Source organism: Nycticebus coucang, chromosome 12, assembly GCF_027406575.1.
Source record: "Nycticebus coucang isolate mNycCou1 chromosome 12, mNycCou1.pri, whole genome shotgun sequence".
Taxonomy (NCBI): domain Eukaryota; kingdom Metazoa; phylum Chordata; class Mammalia; order Primates; family Lorisidae; genus Nycticebus; species Nycticebus coucang.
The window spans coordinates 80,522,011-80,549,657 of NC_069791.1; the positions used below are offsets into that span (position 1 = coordinate 80,522,011).

Consider the following 27,647-nt stretch of genomic DNA (forward strand, 5'->3'; position numbering starts at 1 on the left):
TGGGACTACAGGCGCCTGCCACAATGCCCAGCTATTTTTTTTTTGTTGTTGCAGTTTGGCTGGGTCTGGGTTTGAACCCATCACCATCGGTATATGGGGCCGGTGCCCCGCTCACTGAGCCACAGGCGCCACCCAGAGATGACCTGTTCTTGACCATCTTTCCTGCACTGGTAATGAACTAACCAGTTTTAGAAAGATGCTCCCATGATTCTTTAATGCCAAGGATGCTTCCTCAATATTATGTATCATGTCCACTTTAGTGTCTACTGTCTGGGACTCAGCGCAGACTCCTTTGACTTGCTTAGGGCTTTTTTGTTTGTTTTTCTTCACAAGCCTTTATGTGGCCTCCCTGTCTTCTTCCTCTTCCTGAGCTTGATTCCCTATCACCATGGAGTGGCCATCACACAGGCAAAACTTGCTATTTGCTGCAAATAGCATTTTGACAGCCTCTTTTCTGTCATGTGGGCAGCCAGATTGATTGTCCTTTTCTACCTGGATGCCCATGAACAGACATGTCATGTCCTCTAACCCTTAATCCCTTGAAGCTTCTGTTTCTTCATCTGTAAATAAACTTGTTGTGAGGATAAAACACAGAGCCTGTGAAAGCTTTAACACAGAGCCTGGCAGCCGGTGAGTTACCCATGTTTGTGTAACCCAGGTATTGTGGTTATGACCCTGCTATCAGACATCTTCCTCAACTTCCATCGTAGTCTCAATTTATTTGCCAAAGCATTTGGCCCCTGTATGTTGCTGGATATTCAGGAATGTGACCTCATGTTTGCAGAATGCTGCTGGCTTTCACAGTTGGTCTCCCAGGAAAGGATGTCAAGCCTCAGACACCAGCTGGTGGATCCCAGGGACTTGCCGTTATACTTTGCCATTTTTCAGGACCAGTGGCTGACGAGTGATCTCACAGTGTTTCTCATCCTTACTGTTACCTACTGAAGCTTAGTTCTGGGGTTTCTGAGTGGAAAGACAGGAGAGGGCTGGGATCAGGTCACAGAGATGTAGTGAATAAAACTTTGCTCCAAAGGAGCTTCAGGCCCAGAAGCAACTATGATGCTCTCAATTCAAGGAAAGACTGCTTCATGCACCTATGCTCCATGACCACATGAGAGTCCAGAGTTGGACACTTGGAACTGCCGGGAGTCAACCCTATGTCAATACTTGGCTAGACTATTGGTGGACAAATGGGAGGTGGCAAGACAGTGAGAGAAAGGCATTTCAGGCAGAGGGAAGAACGTTTAATAAGGCTCAAAACAGCCTGATACATTCTGGTAACTCCAAATAATGCCCCTCATTGAGCAAGGGGTAAAAACCTTCAATTCACAAGGCATCCCATTCCTTGGTATTTTCTCCCCTCCATTCTATCCTCAATCTTTCTAGGTTTATCTTTCTAAAGATAAATAAATAAGGCTGCCCTGACTTCAAAATCGATTAGCTCTCTATGATCTATAGGACCACCAACTCCTTCCCTTGACAATCAGAACCCTTCACAATCTTGCCCCAACCTATGCCCTCCTCTCCTCTCTAACCCCGACCCTTTGTTCTGGCCACTTTGTTGATTTCCTGTTCTCCAAGCAGATATTCAAGGCCGGCTCCCTCTGCCCCCAGTGTTCTCCCCTTCTCGCTTGGGCAAATTCCCCCCATCTTCTAAGAGCCAACTCAGGAGACATCTTCACTAGAAACCCCTTCAAGGCAAAAGTTCGGCAGTACCCCAGCGTCCACAATCCAGCCCATTTTTGTTGAATAATCAGATAACCAATCATATCAAGGTCATCTTCCTTGAGCACCCATTTCCCGCGCAGTTAGTCCACACTTTGTTGGAACCTCTTGAAGGCAGTCGTCATTTCTCACGTTCATTTCTTTTTCCTCGATGTTCGTCTAACTCTGTACCTGGCACATAGGAGGTGCTCTGGCGTGTTTGTTGAGTAAATGAATGACAGCACATGCCATTTCGCTTTACGTATCCTGTGTACTCTCCAGGCCTGGGCCTGATGTCATTGCCTCTACCCTTAGCCGGGTCTCGGGCGGCCGGCGAGTTTGCTGACCCGAGAGCTGACGCGCGGGTCCCACCCTCACAGCCGGCATCCCAGCCCGGGGCCAGCTCCGCCCGAAGCTCAGCCGGAGGTGGTCCCGCCCACGGCCGGGATTGGAGGGGAGTGGCAACGCCCACCTGGCAGGGCCACCTTGGATTGGTGCGGCCGCCGCGGGAGGCGGGGACAGCGCCGAACAGCCGCTGTAGCCATCCGGGTCAGAAAGGACCCACCAGGTAGCCGGCGAGGGACTGACTGCGCGACCAGGCGGTGGTGAGTGCTCGGCGGCCTGACGGGCGGGGACGCGCGGGAGCGGAGGACGCCAAGGACCCGGACGCGCGCTGTGCGCTGCCCACGCCCGCCTCCCCGAGCAGTGGCCCAAGCTCAGAGCCGGCCCCATCCGGGAACCCCGCTGGCCTAGGAGGTGTCAGTCCTGTCTTGTCTTCCAGACCCAAAGGATCGAGGCTCCTGGACGACGAGGAACCGCCCAAAATGGCATCGGAGGTGAGTAGGATCTCGGGGACGCGGTCCTTCGAGGCTCCAAGCAAGGAGGGAGGGGCGCGCTGGGCGCCAGGCGAGCCCATGACCTGCGCACGGGATCTAGAGCTGCCGCCAGTCTCACTTCTGATGATTGTCCTCGCTGGCTCCAGGAGACCGCCACGCTCAGGCGCACCTGCTAGAGCCAGCAGAGAGAACTTTACCGGAATTTACTAGTGTTCCCTGGAGGCCCGTGTGGTAAACCCACCAACCCACACTACTGGGGAGGGTGACCCTGACCTGACCTGACGGTGCTGTCTGCCCGGCCAGGACAGCTGCTGCATACTGCTTCAGGCCCTCCCCTCTTCCTTCCTTCTTGCACGTGTCCTCCTGCTAGTCTCCACCCTACACCATAGCCCTTCTCCTCCTGCAGCAATTTTCCCTATCTAGAGAAAAAGTGTCAGCTCCCAAAGTATCCTCATCCTCCATGCTGGCATATGGACTCGGGAGGCAGAGTCTTCCCTCTGTGATCCAGTGGCCCCAGAACCCCGTCCCTTCTACCTTACTGGCCTGTGCACCTTAGGGCCAGGGACTCCTGGTTTCTCTTCCCCACCACTGAGTGGCAGCAGTCCAAGATACAGGTTTTTTTCCTTTGACCTCAGTTAATTCCTCTGGCAAATAGAGATAATAATACCTTTCTGCCTCCCTCTGTAAGATACTGGACCATGAGGTCATTGTTTTGAACTCTTAGGTAAAAGAGGCTGTTTCCTTCATGCTGATGAAGGGAACTCTGGGCCTGGAAAGCAGGAGGAGGCGTTCCAGTTGCTTCTGGCCCTCAGTAGCTGACAAATCACTTCCTCTCTCTCACTTCATGTGAATAAATGGGATGAGAATGCCTGCCCTGTAAGGTTCTGGGATATGGTGGAGGTCTGGGGGCAGAGCCTGGACTTTGGAGCCAAACAGACTTGGTTTCTGTACCAAAGTCACCTGAGCTCTCTGAACCTCTTTCCTCACTTGTAAAACATGGGTAACAGTGCCCTCCACCCCCAGGAGAGTGTGATAGCATATGTACTATCCCTAGCACAGGGCCAAGCAGTAGGAGGTACTTGGTGATTGGTGGCTAACATAATAATACTTACATTTCCCTCAAACATTCTAGCTTGGCTGTTGTTCATTCAACCCAGCCCTGCTCAGGCGCCTGCTCCCTTGCTCCGGAGGGATCATTCTGACCAGATGTGCCCTGACTTAGAGTGGTACCTTCTCCTCCCACATTCAGCCTCCCCCTCACCTCAGTGCCCTAGTAGAGGCATCTTACTCTGACCTCCTCCTGGGGTCATTTTTGGTCCCAGAGCTGAGTGGTCTGGCTGCCAGTAACCTCAGCTTGCCCAAGGCCATCCTGTAGGTTGGTACTAATTGGTTTGGCTGCAGTGTGGCTTGTTAAGTAATTGTTATTACTAACAACCCAGGGAGGGAAGCCTAGCAGCCTGCTGGGGGTAGAGGGTAGACTGGCTCCTGATTCCAAATGGCTGGCCCTAGCCCTCGAGTAGTCAGGACCAGAGTCCCATGTGGTGTTTTGCTGGGGATCTAGGCTTGGCAGGACAGTGGAGGGGTAAGGGGCAGGCCCAGCACAAAAGGCTGACAGGGTGGAGGCTGCCTCCACAGGGCAGAGTCCTTTGGCAGTCAGGCTGTTGGGCACTGAGGAGTCAGCTCACAGCCTGGAGCCAGAGCACCATGGAGGTTCCTGTGGTGCACGCTGGAACCAGGAGAGGAACTAAAACACACCTAAGGCCTGCAGCCCTCAGCCGTCCCTTAGCAATAGCTGGCATCTACTGAATCCTCACTGAGCTCCAGGCACTATGCTGTGCATGTACTTTTCAGATGCTTCTAATTGAATGCTCACAACAGCCCTATTACATAGAACATCCCTGTTTTGTAGAGAACAATCCTCAGGTTTAAACAAGTTATTTAATCTGGGGATTAACAGAGGTCTGGGGAATTGCAGAGAGACACAGGATGACCTATGCCTCCAGTAGCCATTGTAGGCTCCCCTCCACAGAAAGGATACCAGTGAAGTAACATGCCCACATCTACCCAAGCACCCTCCACCCAGTCTTTGGCATCTGGCACTGGGGCTGCTTGCCATGTATTCTGTAATCCCCCTATCTGTCCCCTTTTCAAAACACAGATGCCCCTGTCCCATCTCCCTGTCCATCCTCCTACCCTTGGCTACTGGAGGACGAGGGGTCAGCCAGTGGCCTCCAAGAAGCCAGTGACAATAGGGATGTCAGTGGTGCTCTGCAGAGCCAAAGGCATGGGACTCCCTACTCCAGGGTGTGGAGGAGAGAGATATGGCAACTTTAGTGTAATGAGGCCCCTCAAGTGTTTCTTTGTTCTTCTCTACAGCAAAAGTTCAGGATACCAGAGCCAAGCTCAGAGGCCAGTGGCACAAGATGTTGACAGCATGGTCTCTGACTTCAGACTGTGGGGCTACTGCCCTGGCTTTCCCACCCACAGAGAGGGCAAGCTACATAACCTCTCCATGCCTCAGTTTCCCCCCTGCATAGAGGACTAGTATTGGTGCTTACCTGAGAGAACTGTAGTTAGTACATGCCAAGCAATTAGAATGGCAGCTGGCATACAGCAAGATAGTGGTTGTGTTAGCCAGTATTATTATCATTATCACTGGCACATGAGAGCTGGATTAAAACTCTGGATGCTAGGGCAGCTCCTCATTTTGGTCAGTGGCAGGAAAGGTCCCAGGAGTTTAGCTTTGGTCCCAGGGGTGTCTTGTACCCTCCCACCATCTCCCTGGAGTCATGCTATATGGTGGGTCTTCAGCGTCCAACCACTTTCACATACTCACTCCCAGAGTGGCTCTGGGCACCTTCCTGACCCTCTGAGTCTCAGTTTTCTTGTCTGGTCAATTAGAACAATCCTGCTCAGTGGCCTCTAAGTACCTTGCCCTGGTACCAAGAGCATACTGCCAGCAGACCTAGTAACTTTCTTGAGGGCCCTTTGTGAGAGACACTGTTCTGGAGGGCAGGGAGGAGACTAACTGCTGTTGTTCTCCTTCCCACAGAGTGGGAAGCTGTGGGGTGGCCGGTTTGTGGGCGCAGTGGACCCCATCATGGAGAAGTTCAATGCATCTATCACCTATGACCGGCACTTGTGGGAGGTGGATGTGCAGGGCAGCAAGGCCTATAGCAGGGGACTGGAGAAGGCGGGGCTCCTCACCAAGGCCGAGATGGACCAGATACTTTGTGGCCTGGACAAGGTATTCACCATGTCCCATCTCCACCCTAGAACCCCTCCCTGTGGCCCCAGGCTCCCACCAAATCTGTGAGCAAAGATTTCGGTGTCCCAGGCCTATGGTTTCACACTGTAGTAATTGTATACTTTCAGAGGTGCTGTTTAGCCATGGGCTATGGTGGCCATGCTATCTTTTCTTTTCTTTTTTTTTTTCTCCTAGTTTTGTTTTTGAGACCAGGTGTGCTGTTGCCCAGGCTGGAGTGTAGTGGGGAAATCATAGCTTACTGCAGCCTCAAACTCCGCAGGCTCAAGCAGTCTTCCTGTCTCAGTCTCGCAAGTAGCTGGGAGTACAGACACGCACTACCATGCCTGACTAATTTTTAAATTTTTTGTAGAGGAAGGGTCTCACTACATTGGTCAGGCTGGTTTTGAACTCCTGGCCTCAAATGGTCCTACCTTAGCCTCTCTCTTCATCCTCTTGTGACCCACTTGGTCTCCATAGCTCATGGGCAAAGGTGTGCTAGGCCTGAGATTCTCAATGGTGGGGGCTGTGCCAGTCCTTTGGCAGGGTGCCCTCCCAGGACTCACTCCTGCCTAGAGATAGCCAGTCATCAAGGAAAACATGGGACCACTGCAGGGGCCTCACAGCTGCCAGCGCCTGCCTACCTGACCTCAGGATTGCTGGCATCTGCTATAGGTGGCTGAGGAGTGGGCCCAGGGCACCTTCAAACTAAATCCCAATGATGAGGACATCCACACAGCCAATGAGAGACGCCTGAAGGTATGTGCCCCACCTCCATCTCTGCCTTCCTGGCCTCCCCTCTCCACCTTGCCCTGGTACTTAGAGCATAAGTGCCATCGTTCTGTCCCCTTCATTGTTAGAAGAAAGCAGGCAAGACTCAAACAGGAGGGCTCTGCAGAGATGGCAAAAGCTTGGGTGGGACCAAGGCCTGGGATAGGGACAGGGAGGGCTAGTGAGGAACTGCCCCACCTGGGTCAGCCCCTCATGTGGTGAGTATGCAGACTCTCACCTGTCTTCCTTGCACCCTAGGAGCTCATTGGGGAAACCGCAGGGAAGCTGCACACAGGACGCAGTCGGAATGACCAGGTACCACCAACACCCCAGCTCCCACTCCATGGGTTCCCTGTCTGGTACCCTCTTTAAGTGTCACCTGCTTCCCCACACAGGTGGTCACAGACCTCAGGCTGTGGATGCGGCAGATGTGCTCCACGCTCTCAGCCCTCCTCTGGGAACTCATCAAAACCATGGTGGATCGGGCAGAGTCGTGAGTCCCCCTTGGACACCCAGGGGCAGAAAGAGGCCTGAGGGCAGCTAGAGTCTTCTTACCCCTAGGCAGGCGGCCTGAACTCCAGACCTAGGTGGCAGGAGGAGCTAGGGCCGAGTGACGGGGGGGGTCTCAGAATTCTAGAAGCAAGGCAAACAACCAGGGGTGGGCATTTCCTAGCTCAGCAGGCAGGGTAAGCTCCATCTTTGAAGATTTGAGGGCAGGAGGCTAAGGCACCAAGCACATGCCCAGAGGCCAGAGGAAATAGGCCATGTGTGCCTGCAAAACTCAGAGTCACCCCTCAGCCTACCTGTGCCCCGTGTCCTGACCCTACATTTGCCATCCTCACTCGGCTTTAATATTCAGTATTCAACCTTGGCTTCTGTGACCTGATGTCTTTGGGGCTGGCTCTGCTTCTCACAGACCCAGCCAGGGAGCTGCTGAGAAGTCCCTGGTAGTGTCAGAGACAGACTGACCTCTCCTTATCACCAACTTTCTATGACCCCTATTTCACAGACTTCAGCCACCTGAGGGGAACAAGGGTACAAGAATTGCCACCCTAGGAGGTGGGTGGGGGCTGCTAGGGGAAATAGGGAGTGTCTACTAGAATTCATGGTTTTTCTATGGTATGACAAAAATGTTCTAAAATTGACAGCGGTGATGGTTATACACTAAAGTGTATACGTTAATGGGTAAATTATATCTCAGTAAAGCTGTTTATTTTTTTAAAAACCCACAAAACTACCATCCCCCACAGCACTCCTCCCTCTGCTCTGCCTACTTTAATATGTCCTGACCATTTCTGGGGTCCTCAGGAGCTTCTCGGGTATCCACAGCATGGTCTCCCACCACCAGCTAGTCTCTGCCATGGGCCTCCTTCCCTATCCTGGTCCCTACTCAGAACTGCCTGGTGACAGAGGCCCAGGCTCAGGGTGTAATCCCCACTTGGTCCTGGCAGAACCTCACTCCCAAAGGCCCCACAGCTCTGCCCCAGTCCTTGGATCACACCATCCCATTCCTGACCTCTTTCCTCTTTAGGCCCCTTGGACCCCAGGAGATGGGTCCCTCATGTAGGCAGAGCCTGGCAGGTCTGCCCTGCTCTTCCTTGGAGTGACTCAGGCCTGCAGGGTCCGGGCTGTTATAGGCAGACCTTGTCTGAGCTTCCAGTCAAGTCCCTGCATGACCCCAGCCCTGAGGCCCCCTGCCACTTCTCTTCCCCAACAGGGAACATGACATCCTCTTCCCAGGGTACACGCACCTGCAGAGGGCACAGCCCATCCGCTGGAGCCACTGGATCCTGAGGTGAGCAGAGTGTGGTGCCAGGTTGCTGTAATGGGCTGTGATGGAGGGGTAGGACCCCTGGGCTGCCCTGACCCTCCTACCCCCGCTTCCTGCAGTCATGCTGTGGCACTGACCCGAGACTCTGAGAGACTGCTGGAGGTGCGGAATCGGATCAATGTCCTGCCCCTGGGGAGGTGAGCAAGACCCCAGTGCTGGAGGGCCTGATGAGGGAGGGGTCACTGCTACCTGGTCAGCATGACCCTTGGGGGAAGGACAGAGCACAAGAGAAAGCCAGGTAATCAGCTAGGAGGGGGACCCCGCACAGACACCCAGCTCTCTCTACAATGCAGACAGCCAAGCTAGCAAATGCGTGTGAGCAGGGTGCCAGCCTGTTAAGGAGCCTCTCTTGGAGAGCTCTGGCCCTGCCCACAACCTACCATTTCTCTGCATGGGGACAAGTGTTCCAGCATCAGAGATGACTGGGCCAGGAAAGGAGCTGAGCTCCAAGCTGTGTGTGAGTGTATTTGTATATATTTAGGTGTGTATGTGCACATGTGCATGTATGTCAGGGCCTTCTTGCTGGGAGCCCTGTCACTATGTACCCCCTGTCCCTGCAGCGGGGCCCTTGCAGGCAATCCTTTGGGTGTGGACCGGGAGCTGCTCCGAGCAGGTAAGGCCCCTGCCTTCCTCCTTGGGGAAAGCCACTCTCAGCATCTACCAGGTCTTGTAGACACACAGGAAGCAAGAGGGCAGGGGCTTCTGGGTAGAACCTTTATTTATTGCCTCTAAGAACTACAGTTACTGAGGCAAGGGCTCGCCTATGGCAGGGGAACCTGGTGCTGGAAAACTCCCTCCCTCCGTGCTTGAGATCCCCCCACCTCCTGTCCTCTTCCCGGAGAGAAGCTTAAGGGGAGATGTCTGGGAGGCCTGGGTGGGCAGGGGATGCTTCTCCTTGCCCTCCAGTCTAGCCCTCTTCCTCCCTTGCCCCCAGAACTGAACTTTGGGGCCATCACGCTTAACAGTATGGATGCCACCAGTGAGCGAGACTTTGTGGGTGAGTCTTAGAGGCCCGTCCCTGCACTATTCTCCACCTTTATCCCCAGTCCAGCTTCTCTCCAGGCTCCTCCCACCACTTCCAGTCAGGCTGGGTGAGGAGGAAGGTAACCAACAGCCTGCCCTCCCTCCCAAGCTGAGTTCCTGTTCTGGGCTTCGCTGTGCATGACCCACCTCAGCAGGATGGCTGAGGACCTTATCCTTTATGGCACTAAGGAGTTCAGCTTTGTGCAGCTCTCAGATGCCTATAGGTAAGGCCCAAACTGCCACCATCCTGCCCTACCTCTGTACCACTACCACAGCTTCCTTCCTCCCCAGTCCACCTCTTGGTCAGACCTGGACAATGTGCTGCTGGGTCTGTCCTGCTCCGGCCAGCTGACCAGCCAAGGGAAGGCAGGCCCCTTCAGTCCCAGCATCTCTGTCCCCAGCACCGGAAGCAGCTTGATGCCCCAGAAGAAAAACCCAGACAGTCTGGAGCTGATCCGGAGCAAGGCGGGGCGTGTGTTTGGGCGGGTGAGCAGGACAGAGAGAGGCTAGGCCTCTGGGATGAGCCGGAGGGTCCTGGGGGGACTCCCAGGACAGGCTCCAGGGTCCCAGATCCTGAGCCTCCCTCTCCTGCAGTGCGCTGGGCTCCTGATGACCCTGAAGGGACTCCCAAGCACCTACAACAAGGACTTACAGGTGTGAGGCCAGGGTAGGAGTGGCCCCACTGCCTGTGACCACACTTCAGTTCTCAAGGATTTGGCTCATCCAGCGGGGCCTCCTGGAATTGCCACCTCCCATCCTGTGCACATAGCCCTGTGGCCACCCTTGAAGCCCCTTACCTTTGCTTAGCTGGGGTGCTGAGAGTTCCCAGTAGAAGGCAGTGAGGATGCCTTGGGGGAGGGTTGGGACTGTGGGGACAGGCGCCAGCAGGGAAGCTTCTGTGTCCTCACCTCCTACCATGTGTCCCCCAGGAGGACAAAGAAGCTGTATTTGAAGTGTCAGACACCGTGAGTGCTGTCCTCCAGGTGGCCACTGGCGTCATCTCCACGCTGCAGGCAAGACATGCCCTCCCCACTCACCTGCCTCTTCCTCTCTAGGCCATAGAGCCTGGGATGGGCCTGTGTGTGTGTGTGTGTGTGTGTGTGTGTGTGTGTGTGTGTGTGTGTGTGTGTGTGTGGTGGGGGTAGAGGGCTGTGATCTCAGAAGGAGGCTGGGAGACTGAGGGGCTGGGAGACTGAGGCAGGGCAGAGCCTGTGCTCCTTCCTCCTCTGGAGAACCACAAAGGGACAAAAGCTACTGCAGTTGAAGGGAATAGACTTGAGAGGCCCAGGTCCTGTCCACTGGTCAGATCAGAATTCTTCTGTAATCATGTGTATGATGGAAAATTTCAGTATACAGCAGAGAATGCATAATACAGCCTCTGTACCCAACCCCACCTTAACAATAACCCCCTAGTGGCCATTCTTGCTGTGGCTATTTACCCCCTACCCTTATTTGGAAGCAAATTTCCATCATCACATCTTTTCATTCCTAAATAATGTGTCAGTTCTCAAAGAGTGTTCCTTGGCTTACCAGCATCAGCACCACCTGAGATCTTTAGAGAAATACAATCTTAGGTCCCCCTCCAGAGTACTGAGTCAGAGACTCTGGTGGTAAGGCCCAGCGATTTGTATTTTTAATAAATCCTCAGGTAATTCTAATGCATGCTAAAAATAAGGACTGTTGAAAACATGAAGGCATGTAAAAATTATTAATAATTATGATTAGCTGGTTGTGGTTGTGCACAACTGTAGTCCCAGCTACTCAGGAGGCTGAGGCAAGAGGATAGGTTGAGCTGAGGAGTTTGAGGTTGCTGTGAGCTATGATGTGGTCACTGCACTGTAGCCTAGGTGACTGAGACCCTGTCTCTTTTTATTTTGGGGGGGACAGAGGCTCACCTTGTCACCCTTGATAGAGTGTGCTGACATCATAGCTCACAGCAACCCCAAACCCTTGGGCCCAAGTGATTCTCTTGCCTCAGCCTCTCAAGTAGCTGGGACTACAGGCACCTGCCACAATGCCTGGCTATTTTTAGAGACGGGGTCTTGCTCTTGCTCAGTCTAGTCTCCAACTTCTGAGTTCAGACAATCTGCCCAGCCTTGGCCTCCCAGAGCGCTAAGGAGGTGTGAGCCACCGCGCCTGACCTTGAGACCCTGTCTCTTAAAAAATATATCATTAGATTGTTCAAGCACAGAGTAGGACAGAGCCGGGTGGGTGAGAGAGGTTCTGCCCAAGGCAGGGGACCTCCTGGCAGAGGGGAGCAGGAGGCTGGCAGCTTCAGCCCCCGGGGTCCCAAGGGCTCATCGCTCTCCTGGCTCCCCAGATTCACCGTGAGAACATGGCGCGGGCGCTTAGTCCTGACATGCTGGCCACTGACCTCGCCTACTACCTGGTCCGCAAAGGGGTAAGTATGAGGCAGCCTGGGGCAGGAGGTGGGGGGACGAGGATTTGAGATGTCCCCCAGGGGATAGGGGAGGCCAGAATGGGGCGAAGACCAAAAAACGGAGGAAGCTTGCGTCAGCGCTGCCTTCCACCCTAGATGCCGTTCCGCCAGGCCCACGAGGCCTCCGGGAAAGCAGTGTTCATGGCAGAGACCAAGGGGGTCGCCCTAAACGAGCTGTCGCTCCAGGATCTGCAGACCATCAGGTGCTGCCTCTCCTTCCTTCTGCTCTCTCTTGGTAGGTGGGCCTGGGTGCCTGGAGCCTGCCGTGGCCCATCATCTCCTTTACCCCTAGCTCCCTGTTCTCCAGTGACGTGAATCGCGTGTGGGACTACCGGCACAGCGTGGAGCAGTACAGTGCCCTGGGGGGCACGGCGCGCTCCAGTGTCAACTGGCAGATCGGCCAGGTGCGGGCGCTGTTGCAAGCACAGCAGGCTTAGACTCGTTCCCACGCCTGCTCTCAAATAAAGTGGACCTAAGAGGAGGCTGCCGCATGTTTCCTCTCCAGCCTGTCTCATGGGTGGGCTTTTGGGGGTCTGTTGAGCTGGCCAGTGGGGGCCCTCAAGGAAGTGGAGAAACTGGACCTGGATGGTGAGAGTCACAGACGGGGGAAGGGGGCCTCCCATCACAGCCCCTGCCCTGTCCAAGCCCCACCCCCTTGAAACCATATTACATTGACCTCTTGCCTCGGGTGCCTTAGTCCTACTGATAGGGACTGATGGTAGGGCTAGCCCAGCAAGGCACTGTTCATCCCTGTTCCTTCCCCAGGGTCCCCTGGACTCCCCTGGCTTTCATCCTCCCCTTCCTCAGCCACGCTTTCCCTGGGACATTCAGGCACATTACAGAGTGTCCCCTGGGCTGAAGCCCATGCTACAGCTGCTGGGATAACCTGTGCCCTAGTAAGAGACATGGTGCGTTGGTGGTAAAGTCATTTTCCCAGCTAGTGTGTGATGCCAGGCACTAGGTTAGCTTCAATTCAAAGGTGAAGACAATGCCTCCCTTTACCCCAGAGAGTGACATACAGATAAATTCCCTCACACTAACTGTGAGATAAGGGTGACCGAGATACAGGGCCTGGAGGGGGCCTGCCCCATGTAGGGGGTCACACTGAGTCAGCAGAGGGCCCTGAGGCCAGGCCTGAAACAAGTTAATTATTCAGTCAAGCCCAGGGAGACACAGACTTTCTCTACACAAATCTGATAAGAAAGGTCTGAAATTTACATTCAATTAACAACAAAGATAAGCTAAACCCAAGGAAAAATGAATAACTTGTTCCATGCAATTCTGGGAGCAATGAAAAGAGTTTTATAAACTAAAGAACCAAAACTCCAGCAGTGGACACCAAATTCCAAAAAGGGTCAAACCTGTGGGTCACAGATTCTTCCAGAGCTATGGCTCTTAAAATGTGCTTCCTGACCACCATCATTGTCATCATCACCTACAGACTTGTTAGAAAAACAAACTTTCAGCCCCATGCCCCAGGCCTACCAAATCAGACCCTGGGTGGGGTCCAGAGCTCTATTTTAACAGGTGCTCCAGATGATTCTGACATTTGCTCAATTTTGAGAACCACTGGACCAGCAGACCAGCAACCCCAGTCTCACCTGGGTCCCACCCGACCTACTGATTCAGAATCTGCAGTTTAACAAACTCCCCAGGTGCCTCCTGTGTGCCTGAGAGGCAGAAGTGCTAATCCAGAGCCTAGCAGGGGTGTCCAACCATTTTCTTCTCTGCTGCACATTGGAAGAAGGGTTGTCTTGGGCCACACATTAAATACACAAACACCAGCAAAAGCTGATGAGCAAAAAAAAGATGTGTGCATAATTTTCATGATATCCACAGATAAGCAAAACAGTCCTCACGTAATCTGCATGCGGCCCATGAGCTGCATGTTGGACACTCCAGCTGGGTCTTCTATCTATCAAACAGCAGGTTGTATTAAAATAATAATTGTAATATATGTGAGAGAACTGGAATAGAGTGAATAAGATTGCTGTGCTGCCTCTTCTACCACCTCCACTGATGGGGCACACTCTGATCTAAGTGGGAAATGTTTTTAGACAATCCTGTTAAAAGTTCCTCCCTATCCACATGGTGAGAAAAAAAAATTCCTCTCTAACCCAGCTAAAATCAGCCTCCCACCAGTGAGCCTGGCCACATGTGATCTGACCTCACCAAAGGGAGAGCCGGAGTTTGCACAGGTTTTCTCCAGGCTCTGCCCATCATGACAGTACTCTTCACATCTGCTTTGCCTGTTCTGCTACCAACGCACATAATCTTTTCCTTTTCTCTACATTTTTGTTTTTTATCTTCAGCACCTATTTACATCAAAGTTCAGTGTGACTTATGCTGGTTTCTTTTGGCCACTTTAATAAATTGCTGCAAACTTAATGGCTTAAAACAACATAAACATATTATAATTCCATACATCAGAAGTCTAAAATGGGTTTTACTGAGATGAAATAAAAAGTCAGGGCCAGGCTTGCTTCAGAGGCTCTAGAGGAGAATTTGTCTCCTTACCTTTTCCAGTTCCTAGAGGCCACCTGCATTCCTTTTCTTGTGGCCCCTTCTTCCACTTTCAAAACCAACAGTGTAGTATCTTCAACTCTCTCTCTGCTTCTGTTGTCCATCTCCTTCTGATTGGCCCCTCTGCCTCCCTCTTATAATGACCCTATAATTAATTAGATCCACCCAGATAAATAAAAATAATCTCATCTCATATATTTAACTTAAATATGTTTATAAAAGTCCCTTCTATGTAAGGCTCATTCACAGGTTCTAGAGATTATGAAATGGACATCTCTGGGTAATCATTATTCAGCCTGCTGAAGTCTGCTGTCTGACTCTCAAAGATTCATGTCCGTCTCACATGCAGTGGGATACATTTATCCCACCCCATACATTTATCCTATCCCCAAATCCCAGTATCATTGACAGCAACTCAAGTCCAAAATCTCACATATTGGTCAGGCACAGTGGCTCATGCCTATAATCCTAGCACTCTGGGAGGCCGAGGCAGGTGGATTGCCTGAGCACACAGGTTCGAAACCAGCCTGAGTCAGAGCAAGACCTTGCCTCTAAAAATAGCTGGACATTGTGGCAGGTGCCTGTAGTCCCAGCTTCTCAGGAGGCTGAGGCAAGAGAATAGCTTAAGCCCAAGAGTTTGAGGTTGCTGTAAGCCATGATGCCATGCTACTCCACCGAGGGTGGCAAAGCAAGACTGTGTCTAAAAAAAAAATCTCATGTATATCTCATCAGCTCAAAAGCCCCATGACCAGGTTCACACCTATAATCCCAGAATTCTGGGAGGCCTAGGTGTGTAGATTACCTGAGCTCAGGAGTTTGAGACCACCCTGAGTAACAGCGGAAATAGCCGGGCACCTATAGTCCCAGCTACTTGGAAGGCTGAGCCAAGAGGATCGCTTGAGCCCAAGACTGTCTCAAAAAGAAAGTCCTGGGTGGCGCCTGTAGCTCAGTGGGTAGGGCACTGGCCACATACACCCAAGCTGATAGGTTCGAACCTGGCCTGAGCCAGATAAACAACAATGACAACTGCAATAACAACAACAAAATAGCCAGGCATTGTGAGGGCACCTGTAGTCCCAGCTACTTGGGAGGCTGAAGCAAGAGAATCGCTTGAGCCCAAGAGTTTGAGGTTGTTGTGAGCTGTGATGCTACACAGCACTCAACCGAGGGCAACATAATGAGACTATCTCAAAAAAAAAAAGTCCCATATCTCATCTAAATTATGTGTTGTTGAGACTCTAGGTATGATCCATCCTGGGACAAAATTCCTCTCTAGACGTAAACTTGTGAAACTTAACATGATTGTGGTGGGGATTAAATGAGCTCATATATATAAACTCAACAACAAGTTATCTTGCTCCCAAAATTCAACACTGGGATTGACATAGGATAGCAGATAAACATTCCACTTTAAAGAAAAAGAAGATTGGGGTGGCACCTGTGGCTCAGTGAGTAGGGCGCTGGCCCCATATACCGAGGGTAGCGGGTTCAAACCAGGCCCTGGCCAAACTGCAAAAAAAATAGCCGGGTGTTGTGGCAGGTGCCTGTAGGCCCAAGCTACTTGGGAGGCTGAGGCAAGAGAATTGCCTAAGCCCAAGAGCTGGAGGTTGCTGTGAGCTGTGATGCTACAGCACTCTACCAAGGGTGACGAAGTGAGAATCTGTCTCAAAAAAAATAAATAAATAAATAAAATAAAGAAAAAGAAGATGGTGGGCGGCGCCTGTGGCTCAGTGAGTAGGGCGCCAGCCCCATATGCCGAGGGTGGTGGGTTCAAACCCAGCCCCGGCCAAACTGCAACAAAAAATAAAATAGCCGGGCATTGTGGCGGGCGCCTGTAGTCTCAGCTGCTCGGGAGGCTGAGGCAAGAGAATCGTGTAAGCCAAAGAGTTAGAGGTTGCTGTGAGCCGTGTGACGTCATGGTACTCTACCTGAGGGCGGTACAGTGAGACTGTCTCTACAAAAAAAAAAGAAAAGAAAAAGAAGATGGAAGGAAATGAGGAGTCACTGATTCCAAGCAATTTTGAAATCCAACCCAGAAGACCATTAAGTTTCAAGGCTTGGGAACAATCCCTGGCTCTAAACTCTGGGCCTGCACCATCACCCTCAGAATCATTCCTTTTTCTTGAAGGCTAGCATGTATTTGCAGCGGAGTGACTATTTATCAGCCCGTTTCCTGCCTGTGGAATTTTAAGAGAACTTTGAGAGCTTTCTTTAATTTCCTCCTTTCTGTTCCTTTTAGTCCATGCTGGCAGAGTTTTTGCTGATATCCTCAAAAACCTTATGGGTTTCCTGTGTATGTCATAAGTGTTCAATTTATTAGTCAAGGAGCCCCTTCACAGATCTTTCCTGAATGATACCATCTCTATTCCTAGATTATGCAGAGATAGCTGAGGGGATACACGAGTCATAGGCAACAAGAATCCTCTGTTAAAAAAAAAAAGGGTGGGGCGGCGCCTGTGGCTCAAGGAGTAGGGCGCCGGTCCCATATGCCAGAGGTGGTGGGTTCAAACCTAGCCCTGGCCAAAATCCAAAAAAAAAAAAAAAAAAAAGAAGGGTGGTGCCAGTGGCTCAAAGGAGTAGGGTACCAGCCCCATATACCGGAGGTGGAGGGTTCAAACCCGGCCCTGGCCAAAAACTGAAAAAACAAAGAATCCTCTAGGAACACTCTAACCTTTCGATCCTTTCAAGACACTAGGAAAAGATTATCTAGCCACAATCAAGGCTATTCCTCTGCTTTTTTTTTTTTTAATTTGTTGGGGCTTGAGATTGTGCTTTCTCACTAAAGCTTAATTTCTTGGCAGTGGGCTGGGTGAGGTGGCTCACGCCTGTAATCCTAGCACTCTGGGAGGCCGGGGTGAGTGGATAGCTTGAGCTCACAAGTTTGAGACCAGCCTGCGCAAAATCAAGACCCCCGTCTCTACTAAAATAGAAAAACTAAGGTAAGAGGATCACTTGAGTGCAAGAGTTTGAGGTTGCTATGAGCTATGATGTCACAGCACTCTACCCAGGGTGACAGCTTGAGACTCTGTCAAGTAAATAAATAAATAAAAATTAAAAATTAAAAAAAAAGCCTGGGTGCCGTGGATCATGCCTGTAATCCTAGCATTCTGGGAGGCCAAGGTGGGAAGATCACCTGAGCTCACAAGTTCGAGACCAGCCTAAGCTAGAGCAAAACCCCATGTCTAGAAAAAATAGCCGGGCGTTGTGGTAGGCACATGTAGTCCAGCTACTTGGGAGGCTGAGGTAAGAGGATCTCTTTAGCGCAAGAGTTAAAGGTTGCTTTCAGTTATGATGTCAGGGCACTCTACTGGGGGCTACAAGTGAGACTCTGTCTCAAAAAAAATTTTTTTTTAGGCTCAGTGCCCATAGTACAGTGGTTACGGCGCCAGCAACATACACTGAGGCTGGTGGGTTCAAACCTGGCCCGGGGCTTGCTAAAGAACAATGACAACTGCACCAAAAAAGTAGCTGGGTGTTGTGGCAGGTGCCTGTACAAGTCCCAACTACTCGGGAGGCTAAGGCAAGAGAGTCGTTAAGAGTTGGAGGTTGGTGTGAGCTGTGACACCACAGCACTCTACCCAGAGTGACATAGTGAGACTCTGTCTCAAAACAAACAAACAAAAAAACCAAAAACCAGTTCTGTTTTGTTTTTTCTTGTTCTTGTTGTTTGTTTTTGCTGGTGGGTTTTTTTTTTCATTTTATATCCTTGGCTTTAAAGAATGCTGAGAAAGTAAGTGTCTGATAAAAGGGAATGAGGGTGTCTCATTGCCTATTTTGCTAAATTTTAATTGTTTCTTGATTGGGGCAAGACCTACTTCACTGAGCAGTTGTCACCTGAACAAAACAGAGGGACTGGGGTGGAGAGTGGCTATTCTTTTTTTTTGTAGAGACAGAGTCTCACTTTATGGCCCTCGGTAGAGTGCCGTGGCCTCACACAGCTCACAGCAACCTCCAACTCCTGGGCTTAAGCGATTCTCTTGCCTCAGCCTCCCGAGCAGCTGGGACTACAGGCGCACGCCACAACGCCCGGCTATTTTTGGTTGCAGTTTGGCCGGGGCCGGGTTTGAACCGGCCACCCTCGGTATATGGGGCCGGCGCCCTACCGATTGAGCCACAGGCGCCGCCTGAGAGTGGCTATTCTTTAAGCAGTCAGCGGTATCCAGAAAACATAATTTTCTGTGCTCATGTTGACCACCAACATCACACTGACATGTTAGACAGCCATAAAGGTGGTAGACTGCAAATCAGCAAAACTCTAGGGATATTACAGAACCATGTTTCATCCTGTATTCTGTAGCTATTTTTTTTTTGGTAGAGATAGAGTCTCACTTTATAATCCCTGGTAGAGTGCCATAGTGTCGCAGCTCACAGCAACCTCCAACTCCTGGGCTTAGGCGATTCTCTTGCTTCAGCCTCCTGAGTAGCTGGGACTACAGGTGCCGACCACAAGCCCTGGTTATTTTTTTTGTTGCATTTTGGCCAGGGCTAGGTTTGAACCTGCCACCCTGGCGCCCTATTCACTGAGCAACAGGCACAGCCCATTCTGTAGCTATTTTTAAAAGTTCAGACTTCATTGTACCTCATGATTGCATTATTGTACACAGCTATAATTTAATAAAAAAATTAAATTAATTAAATAAATTAAAATAAATAAAGTTCAGACTAAAATTTTCCCTAGGAAAATTTGTCCAGTTAAAGTTGGCTTGGTTCTCTGGCTCCTGCGAATTGATCAGGATTTCATCTATTTTTCTTATCTGAAATTATCAATAAAAATGATACAGAGAGCAGGGCTGCACCTGAAGCTCCATTGCATACAACATGAGGCCTTTCTCAGCCTACCCTTAATTGACATTTTGGGGACATGTTTGATTAGCCAATTATGATTATATTCAGTGATGCTGTCATCCAGTCTATATCTCTCCAAAGTCAGGTCATAAAAGACTTTTTCAAATTTCTTACTAGAATGTAGATGGCTTCTGTTACAGCATGCCCTCACACAGGTCTAAAAGGGATCAAGGAAGCTATCAAAAGTTTTGATAAGAGATCACTTTATCAAAAAAAGGGAATGAAGATAGTTTTATAAAATTTATGTTTCAGGGCTCGGCGCCTGTGGTTCAAGCAGCTAAGGCGCCAGCCACTTAACACCAGAGCTGGCGGGTTTGAATCCAGCCCAAGCCCGCCAAACAGCAATGATGGCTGCAACCAAAAAATAGCTGGGCATTGTGGCAGGCACCTGTAGTCCCAGCTACTTGGGAGGCTGAGGCAAGAGAATCACTCGAGCCCAAGAGTTTGAGGTTGCTGTGAGCTGTGATGCCATAGCACTCTACCCAGGGCAACACAGTGAAACTCTGTCTCAAAAAAAACACTGCCTGCAGATCACATGGTGAGAGAGGGAATGGGAGAGAGAAAGAGGAGGAGATGCCAGGCTCGTTTTAGCAACTACTTCTCATGAGGACTAAGAGCAAAAACTCACTCCAGTAAGCATGGCACCAAGTCATGCGCGAGGGATCTGCCCCCACAACCCAGACACCTCCCATCCAGCCCCACCTCCAACCTTGGGGATCAGTCAACATGAAATGTGGTGAAGTCAAACAAACCATATCCAAACTACAGCAATGGGTACATTTTTTTCCTTCTTGGGTTTACTAGTCAAATAAGCTCATGTTATTTTACTGGATATTTAAGATTATGAAAATCGTAAATTCAGCCGAAGAACAAATGGACAAGTAAAGTTGCAGGGAGGCTCGGCACCTGTAGCTCAAGCAGCTAAGGTGCCAGCCATATACACCAGAGCTGACAGGTGCGAATCCAGCCCGAGCCTGCCAAACAACAATGACAACTACAACCAAAAATTAGCTGGGCATTGTGACGGGCATCTGTAATCCCAGCTACTTGGGAGGCTGAGGCAAGAGAATCGCTTAAGCCCAGGAGATGGAGGCTGTTGTGAGCTGTGATGCTACAGCACTTTACCCAGGGCGACAACTTGAGGCTCTGTCTCAAAAAAATAATAAATAAATAAAGTTGCAGTGAAAAGTGAATTGCTTGATACTCATTACTTCACCTTTCACAGCAATAAAACAATCCCCCCCATGCATTCTCTTGGTCTGTTTTGTGTTGCTGTAATAATATCACTGACTGGGTAATTTATATAGAAGAAAGAATTTAAAGGCATACTTTAGAGATACATATTTAGATTTAGTCCCAGAAAACTGTAATAAAGCTAATATTGCAATAAATGTGTCACAAATTTTTGGTTTTCCAGTGCATATAAAAGTTACTTGTATGGGCGGCACCTGTGGCTCAGTGAGTAGGTCGCCGGCCCCATATGCTGAGGGTGGTGGGTTCAAACCCAGCCCTGGCCAAACTGCAACAAAAAAATAGCTGGGCGTTGTGGCGGGCGCCTGTAGTCCCAGCTGCTCGGGAGGCTGAGGCAAGAGAATCACGTAAGCCCAAGAGCTGGAGGTTGCTGTGAGCCGTGTGATGCCACGGCACTCTACTGAGGGCAGTAAAGTGAGACTCTGTCTCTACAAAAAAAAAAAAAAAGTTACGTGTATACTGTAGTCTGTTAAGTATGCAATAGTATTATGTCTAAAATAACAATGTACGTGCTGTACTTAAAAAATACTTCATTGTGTCAGGCATGGTAGTTCATGACTGTTGTTCATGGTAGTTCAGCACTTTGTGTGGGCCAAAGCAGGGGATTGTTGTGGCCAGGAGTTTGAGACTAGCCTGGGCAACATAGTGAGACCCCATCTCTAAAAAAAAAAATATTTATAGGGCGGCACCTGTGGTTCAGTGGGCAGGGCACCAGCCCCATATACCAAGGGTTGTGGGTTCAAACCTGGCCCCGGCCAAACTGCAACCAAAAATAGCCGAGCATTGTGGTGGGCACCTGTAGTCACAGCTGCTCAGGAGGCTGAGGCTAGAGAATTGCCTATGCCCAAGAGCTGGAGGTTGCTGTGAGCTGTGACATCACAGCACTCTACTGAGGATGACTAAGTAAGACTCTGTCTCTAAAAAAAAACAAATTATAAAAAAGGTAGCCAGCATGGTGGCACATGCCTCTAGTCCAGCTATCTGGGGGATTGAAGCCAGAGGATTGCTTGAGCCAGGAATTTGCCGGAGTTAACTGGTATTTTTCTACTTTTGCTTAGGCCTAACACATAGAATTAGGCTACATTGTTTGCATTTCTAAGGTAAAGCCCAAATTGTAGTTGAGTCCTTCACCCAGGAGGTGTGCCCTACGCCCTTACATTGTACCTGTTAGGTGAGAGCTTGCCAATTTACACCTCTCCTCTGTCTCCCTCTTTTCTTGAATTTAGCTGTGTTTTTCTCTCTTGTGGGCTTGTAGCTATTCATCTACTAGTTTCATATTAGAATTGAGTACATTGGATGTTTGCTTTTCTTTCTTTCTTTTTTCTTCTTTTGAGATAGTCTTAAGCTGTTGTCTTGGGTAGAGTGCTGTGGCATCATAGCTAACAGCAACCTCTATCTCTTGGGCTGAAGTAATCCTCTTGCCTCAGTTTTTCCATTTTTAGTAGAGACAGGGTCTCGCTTTTGTTCAGGCTGGTCTCGAACTTGTGAGCTCAAGGAATACACCCTCCTCAGGCTCCGAGATTGCTAGGATTACAGGCATGAGCCACTGCGCCTAGCCTGCTTTTCTGTTCTTGTGATCCTTTACTTGGGAGAATGTTCTCCAAATCCTTCCAAGTAAATACAAAAGATATAAAGTCTCCCTCTTTCTTTATGGCTGAATATTATTCCCCACATATACCACAGTTTATTAATTCATTCATGGGTTGATGGGCATTTGGGTTGTTTCCATATCTTTGCAATTGTAAACTGAGCTGCGATAAACATTAGAGTGCAAATACCCTTGCGATAAAATGATTTTTTTTTTCCTCCTGGTAGATACCTACCAATGGGACTGCAGGATCGAATGGAAAGTCTACTTTTAGCAATTGAGGATTCTCCATACTTCTTTCCAAAAAGGCTGTATCAGTTTACAATCCCACCAATAGTGTATAAGTGTTCCTTTCTCTCCATACCCACACCAGCATCTGCAGCTTTGGGACTTTGTGATGTAGGCTATTCTCACTAGGGGAGCAGCACACCTTTTTGTTTTCCCCTCTTATCCTCTGCTCTCAGTCAGGTCTCCATTTGGTACCGAAACTTTGTTTCTGCCTCCCCTTCTACTTCAGCTCAGCCAGAACAAATCTTTTTCTTTTTCCCCTGGCTCACTGGAGACTGTCCGGATAGAATTGAGTTAGAGGTTTCCAGAGCTGTGGCCCTCCTTAGAACATTCACGTTGACACCAAGAGCTGGTATTGCAACAGCTGCTCACTTCTGAGCTGTGTCCTACAGTTGTTGTTTCCTGCCGAAGAGTTGAGAGAAAGGATTGCCGTTTTTGCTGGGGAAAGGAACTATCGTGGGAGCAGGGTTCTGGCTGACCTTCCCTAAAGATGAGATTGGAAGGAGTGGTCAGTTTGATGCGCTCTCTCCTTACAGTCGAGCCCCTGCAGGCCTTCCATTGTGCTACCTTATCAAATGCCTGTTTTGCGGCTAGACTTGAAGCACAGTAACCCACCCCTGGACACACCCTGAGGCGTCCATGTGTCTCTCCTAGGCAGGCTTGCATGGTAGCCTACCCTGTTGGCAATTGACTCATCTTCAGCCTTTGTTCTGGTATCTTCTCCCTCCTCCAGAAAATGGGACATTTGCCTCTTTTCTGCACTCCTGCCCTTCTGAATATCCACCTCCAAGCGTCCTCCTGCATCTTTCCTACCAGCGAGGCAGCAAGTAATCTGGAAATGGAGAGAGGCAACCGCGATGCGGTTCTCAGACCCTTCCCCCTCAAGGGGGTGCTCAGACCCCAGGGCAGGCAGGGCCTGGAAACCAAAGCCCAGGACTGTGAGAAATGTAATAAAGGTTCAAAACGTTCTAATCCCTTGGGTTGTTATTTTTTCTCCTTTTCATTTTGTTTCCTCTAAAGTGAACTCTTGAAAAAAGTCCTTTGGACTTTTCTTCAGGAAAGGGAGGAGAAAACTGTAACTTTTAAGTTTGCTGCAATGTTCTATTAGTTTTGAAAAAAAGTATAAAATCACAGAGCTAAAAAAACACTGTTTCTGATGAATACTGGTAAAAGCAGAATTACAAGTAAACGCTTAATTTTTTTTTTTTTTTTTTTTTGGTAGAGACAGAGTCTCACTTTATGGCCCTCGGTAGAGTGCCGTGGCCTCACACAGCTCACAGCAACCTCCAACTCCTGGGCTTAAGCGATTCTCTTGCCTCAGACTCCCGAGTAGCTGGGACTACCCGCCACAACGCCCGGCTATTTTTTTTTTTTGGTTGCAGTTTGGCCGGGGCCGGGTTTGAACCCACCACCCTTGGTATATGGGGCCGGCCCCCTACCGACTGAGCCACATTAATTTTAAAATATTAAGAGGTGCCTGGAAAGGTGCCCAGCACAGTGGCTCACAACTGTAATCCTAGCACTTTGGGATGCAGCGGTGGGTGGATCCCTTGAGCTCAGGAATTGGAAACCAGCCTGAACAAGAGTGAGACCCCCCAGGGCGGCGCCTGTGGCTCAGTGAGTAGGGCGTCGGCCCCATATGCTGAGGGTGGTGGGTTCAAACCCAGCCCCAGCCAAACTGCAACAAAAAAATAGCCCGGTGTTGTGGCGGGCGCCTGTAGTCCCAGCTGCTCGGGAGGCTGAGGCAAAAGAATCGCGTAAGCCCAAGAGTTAGAGGTTGCTGTGAGCCGTGTGACGCCACAGCACTCTACTCGAGGGTGGTACAGTGAGACTCTGTCTCTACAAAAAAAAAAAAAAAAGAGTGAGACGCCCATCTCTACTAAGATAGGAAAGTTAGCCAGACATGGTGGCAGGCGCCTGTAATCCCAGTTACTTGGGAAGCTGAGGCATGAGGATCACTTGAATCCAAAAGTTTGAGGTTTCTGTGAGCTCTGAAACGATAGCACTCTAACCTAGGATGACAAAGTAAGACTCTCTCTCAAAAAATAAATAAATAGGCGGTACCCATAGCTAAGTGGGTAGGGCACTGGCCACATACACAGAAGCTGCCGGGTTCAAACCCAGCCCGGGCCAGCTAAAATAACAATGACAACTGCAGCAACAACAAAAAAATAGCCAAGTGTTGTGGTGGGCGCCTGTAGGCCCAGCTACTCAGGAGGCTGAGGCAAGAGAATCGCTTAAGCCCAAGAGTTTGAGGATGCTGTGAGCTGTGACACCACGGCATTCTACCCAGGGCAACAGCTTGAGACTCTGTCTCAAAAATAAAATAAAATAAAATAAAATGAAACGAAATGAAACAAAATGAAATATAATATTAAGAGGCAAGCATTCACATGGTATATGGTTCCATTTATACAAATGTGGAATAATAAAAATTATGTATGTGGATTATGCCTGTTTGCTGACGCACAGCTCCTAAAACTCTTGGATTCCCCAAAGTGATATGTACCTTTTTCTATGCTAATGATATCTGGGGGCTCCTGAATAGCCTGCAAATGGGGGCTGGTTGCCAAGGGAACCAAACTTATGATCAGAAATTTGGAACTTTTAGCTTCTGCCCCCAAACACTCCCACATCACCAGGAAGGAGGAAAGGAAGAGGGCCTGAAGGAGTTACCTATCAGTGGCCAACATTTTTTTTTTTTTTTTTTTTTGCTGTTTTTGGCCAGGTCTGGGTTTGAACCTGCCACCTCTGGTATATGGGGCCGGCGCCCTAATCCTTGAGCCACAGGCGCCGCCTAGTGGCCAATAATTTAATCAATCATGCCTATGTATGAAGCCTCCATAAAATCCCAAAGGATGCCACCCAGAGAGTTACTGGGTGGGTTGACACATTGAGGTACTGGGAGAGGGGGTCACCCAGAGACGTCATGAAAGCTCTGCGCCCCCCTTCTCCTTCGCCCTATACATAGCAAACCAGTAATCGATTAAGCAAACTGTTTCCCTGAGTTCTGTGAGCTGTTTGAGCAAATGATTAAACCTGAGGAGTGGGTCGTGGGAACCTTTGGTTTATAGATGGTAAGTCAGAAACACAGGTAACCACCTGGACTTGAGACTAACCTCAGAAGTGGGGACAGTCTTGAGGGACTGGGCCCCTCACCTGTGGGATCTGACATTCTCCAGGTAGATAATGTCAGAATTGAGTTAAATTGTAGATGCCTCTTTGGTGTCTGCAGAGAATTGGAGAATTGAAAAGCCCCATATATTTGGTCTCAGGAGTGTTCTGTGTTGAGTATGAGAATTGAGAAAAACAGTTTCTTTTTCCTATACAATGAAACCTCTGTAATAGTCAAATCTATGGGAGTGTTGTGGTGGACGCCTGTAGTCCCAGCTACTAGGGTGGCTGAGGCAAGAGAATCGCCTGAGCCCAGGAGTTGGAGGTTGCTGTGAGCTGTGTGATGCCATGGTACTCTACCGGGGGTAATAAAGTAAGACTCTATCTCTACAAAAAAAAAAAAGAAAAGAATAATAATAATCTATAGGGACAAAAAGTATATCTTTTTTTTGTGTGTGTGACAAAAAGTATATCAATGGTTGCTTAGGGCTATGTGAGACAGATGGAAGGATAGATAGCTAAAGAGTATAGAGTTTCTTCTTAAAGTAATAAAAATCTTCTAAAATTATTCGTAGTAATAGTTGTACATTATCTATGAATATACTAAAAATCATTGAATTTAATATTGTAAATGGATAAATTGTATGGAATATGAATTATATCTCATGCTGTTAAAAAGTAAACTTTTGGGGTGCTGTCTTTGCTGCAGCTACTTCAAGAATGAAGGCCATTCCCAGAAACCGGACTGTCATGTCCCATTTACTTATTGTTGGTGTTACTGTAATTGCCAATAGGGTCTTCTTCTTATTTATTTATCTTTTGTGAGACAGATCTCACTTTGTTGCCCTTGGTAGAGTGCCATGTCATCACAGCTCACAGCAACCTCAAACTCTTGGGCTCAAGAGATTCTCTTGCCTCAGCCTCCCAAGTAGCTGGGACTACAGATGCCCGCCACAACACTCGGCTATTTTTAGAGGTGAAGTCTCACTCTTGCTCAGAGCTGGTCTCGAATTCATGAGCTCAAGCAATCTGCCCACCTCAGCCTCCCAGAGCGCTCACAGGGCCACCATGCTCGGCCCACCAAGGAGGTCTTCTTCATAAACTCTTATCCCAGGCCAATAGTGTCAAAAGTTTTTCCCACACTTTCTTCTACGACTTTTATTGTTTCGTGTCTTAAATTTAAATCTTTTATCCAATAAGAGTCATTTTTTAAAACTGTATTCAAATTAATACGAGGGTACAATTTTTCGGTTACATTGTTCTCACTTGCAGGGTAAAGTTCCATTTGTAGAATAGACCCTCACCAGGGCCTGTGTTATACACCCCTCACAATGTGCGCATTAGCTGAGATCCCGCCTCATGCCCTCCCTCCTTCCACCATATGTCCTCTCCCCTCCTCCCTCCTTTTGTCAGTAGTGAGAGCTACAGGTCCAGTTTCAGTCTTCTACATGTGGCTAACAAGTTCTCCCAGCAGTGTTTATTAAATAGGGATTCTTCCCAGTGTATGCTTTTGTTTGACTTATCAAATATCAGATGGTAATATGTGTTTGGGTTCATTTCTAGTTTCTATTCCATTCCATAGATCTTTATCTTTATTTTTGTTTCAGTACCATGCTGTTTTGATCACTGTATACTTGAAGTATAACCTAAAGTCATAATGTGATGCTTCCAGATTTGTTTTTATCTCTAAAAGTTGCATTGGCGATCTATGAACCAAGTGTATGGTGCCATACACTATGGCACCAAGTTGCATTGGCGATCTATGAACCAAGTGTATGGTGCCATACAATATGATCATATTAATGTACACAGCTATGATTTAATAAAAATAAAAAAAGGAAAAAAAATAAATAAAAGTTGCATTAGCTATTCAAGGGATTTCCTGGTTCCATATGAAAAGAAGTATTATTTTTTCAAGTTCTTCAAAGTATGATGCTGGTGCTTTGACAGGAATTGCATTAAATCTATAGATCACTTTGGGTAGTATGAACATTTTAACAATGTTGATTCTCCCCAGTCATGAGCATAGTATGTTCTTCCTTTTTTTTTTTAAATTATTTTTTATGTTTTTGAGACAGTCTCATTCAGCTGCCCTGGGGAGAGTGCTATGATGTCATAGCTCACAGCAACTTCAAACTCTTGGGCTCAAGCAATTCTCTTGCCTCCAGCCTCTGGAGTAGCTGGGACTA

General features: G+C 49.1%; 1 protein-coding gene across 3 annotated transcripts; it reads left to right on the forward strand.

Moving 5' to 3' along the window:
• Positions 1-2,196: 2,196 nt before the first annotated feature.
• On the forward strand, positions 2,197-12,331 carry ASL (argininosuccinate lyase). 3 transcript variants are annotated; one of them, XM_053555095.1, is made up of 17 exons: positions 2,197-2,309; positions 2,486-2,540; positions 5,593-5,787; positions 6,460-6,543; positions 6,814-6,870; positions 6,951-7,048; positions 8,273-8,350; positions 8,446-8,523; positions 8,947-8,999; positions 9,321-9,383; positions 9,519-9,633; positions 9,811-9,874; positions 10,004-10,063; positions 10,339-10,422; positions 11,730-11,810; positions 11,946-12,052; positions 12,142-12,331. In XM_053555095.1, exons 2-17 carry the CDS (start codon positions 2,529-2,531, stop codon positions 12,284-12,286), a joined length of 1,374 nt encoding a protein of 457 aa, XP_053411070.1. In that variant the 5' UTR covers positions 2,197-2,309; positions 2,486-2,528; the 3' UTR covers positions 12,287-12,331. The 3 variants fall into 3 exon arrangements, with proteins under 3 accessions (XP_053411070.1, XP_053411067.1, XP_053411069.1); XM_053555092.1 differs by having other exon boundaries at positions 2,198-2,309; positions 9,811-9,895; XM_053555094.1 differs by lacking the exon at positions 2,197-2,309 and having other exon boundaries at positions 2,316-2,540; positions 9,811-9,895.
• The last annotated feature ends 15,316 nt before the right edge of the window (positions 12,332-27,647 follow it).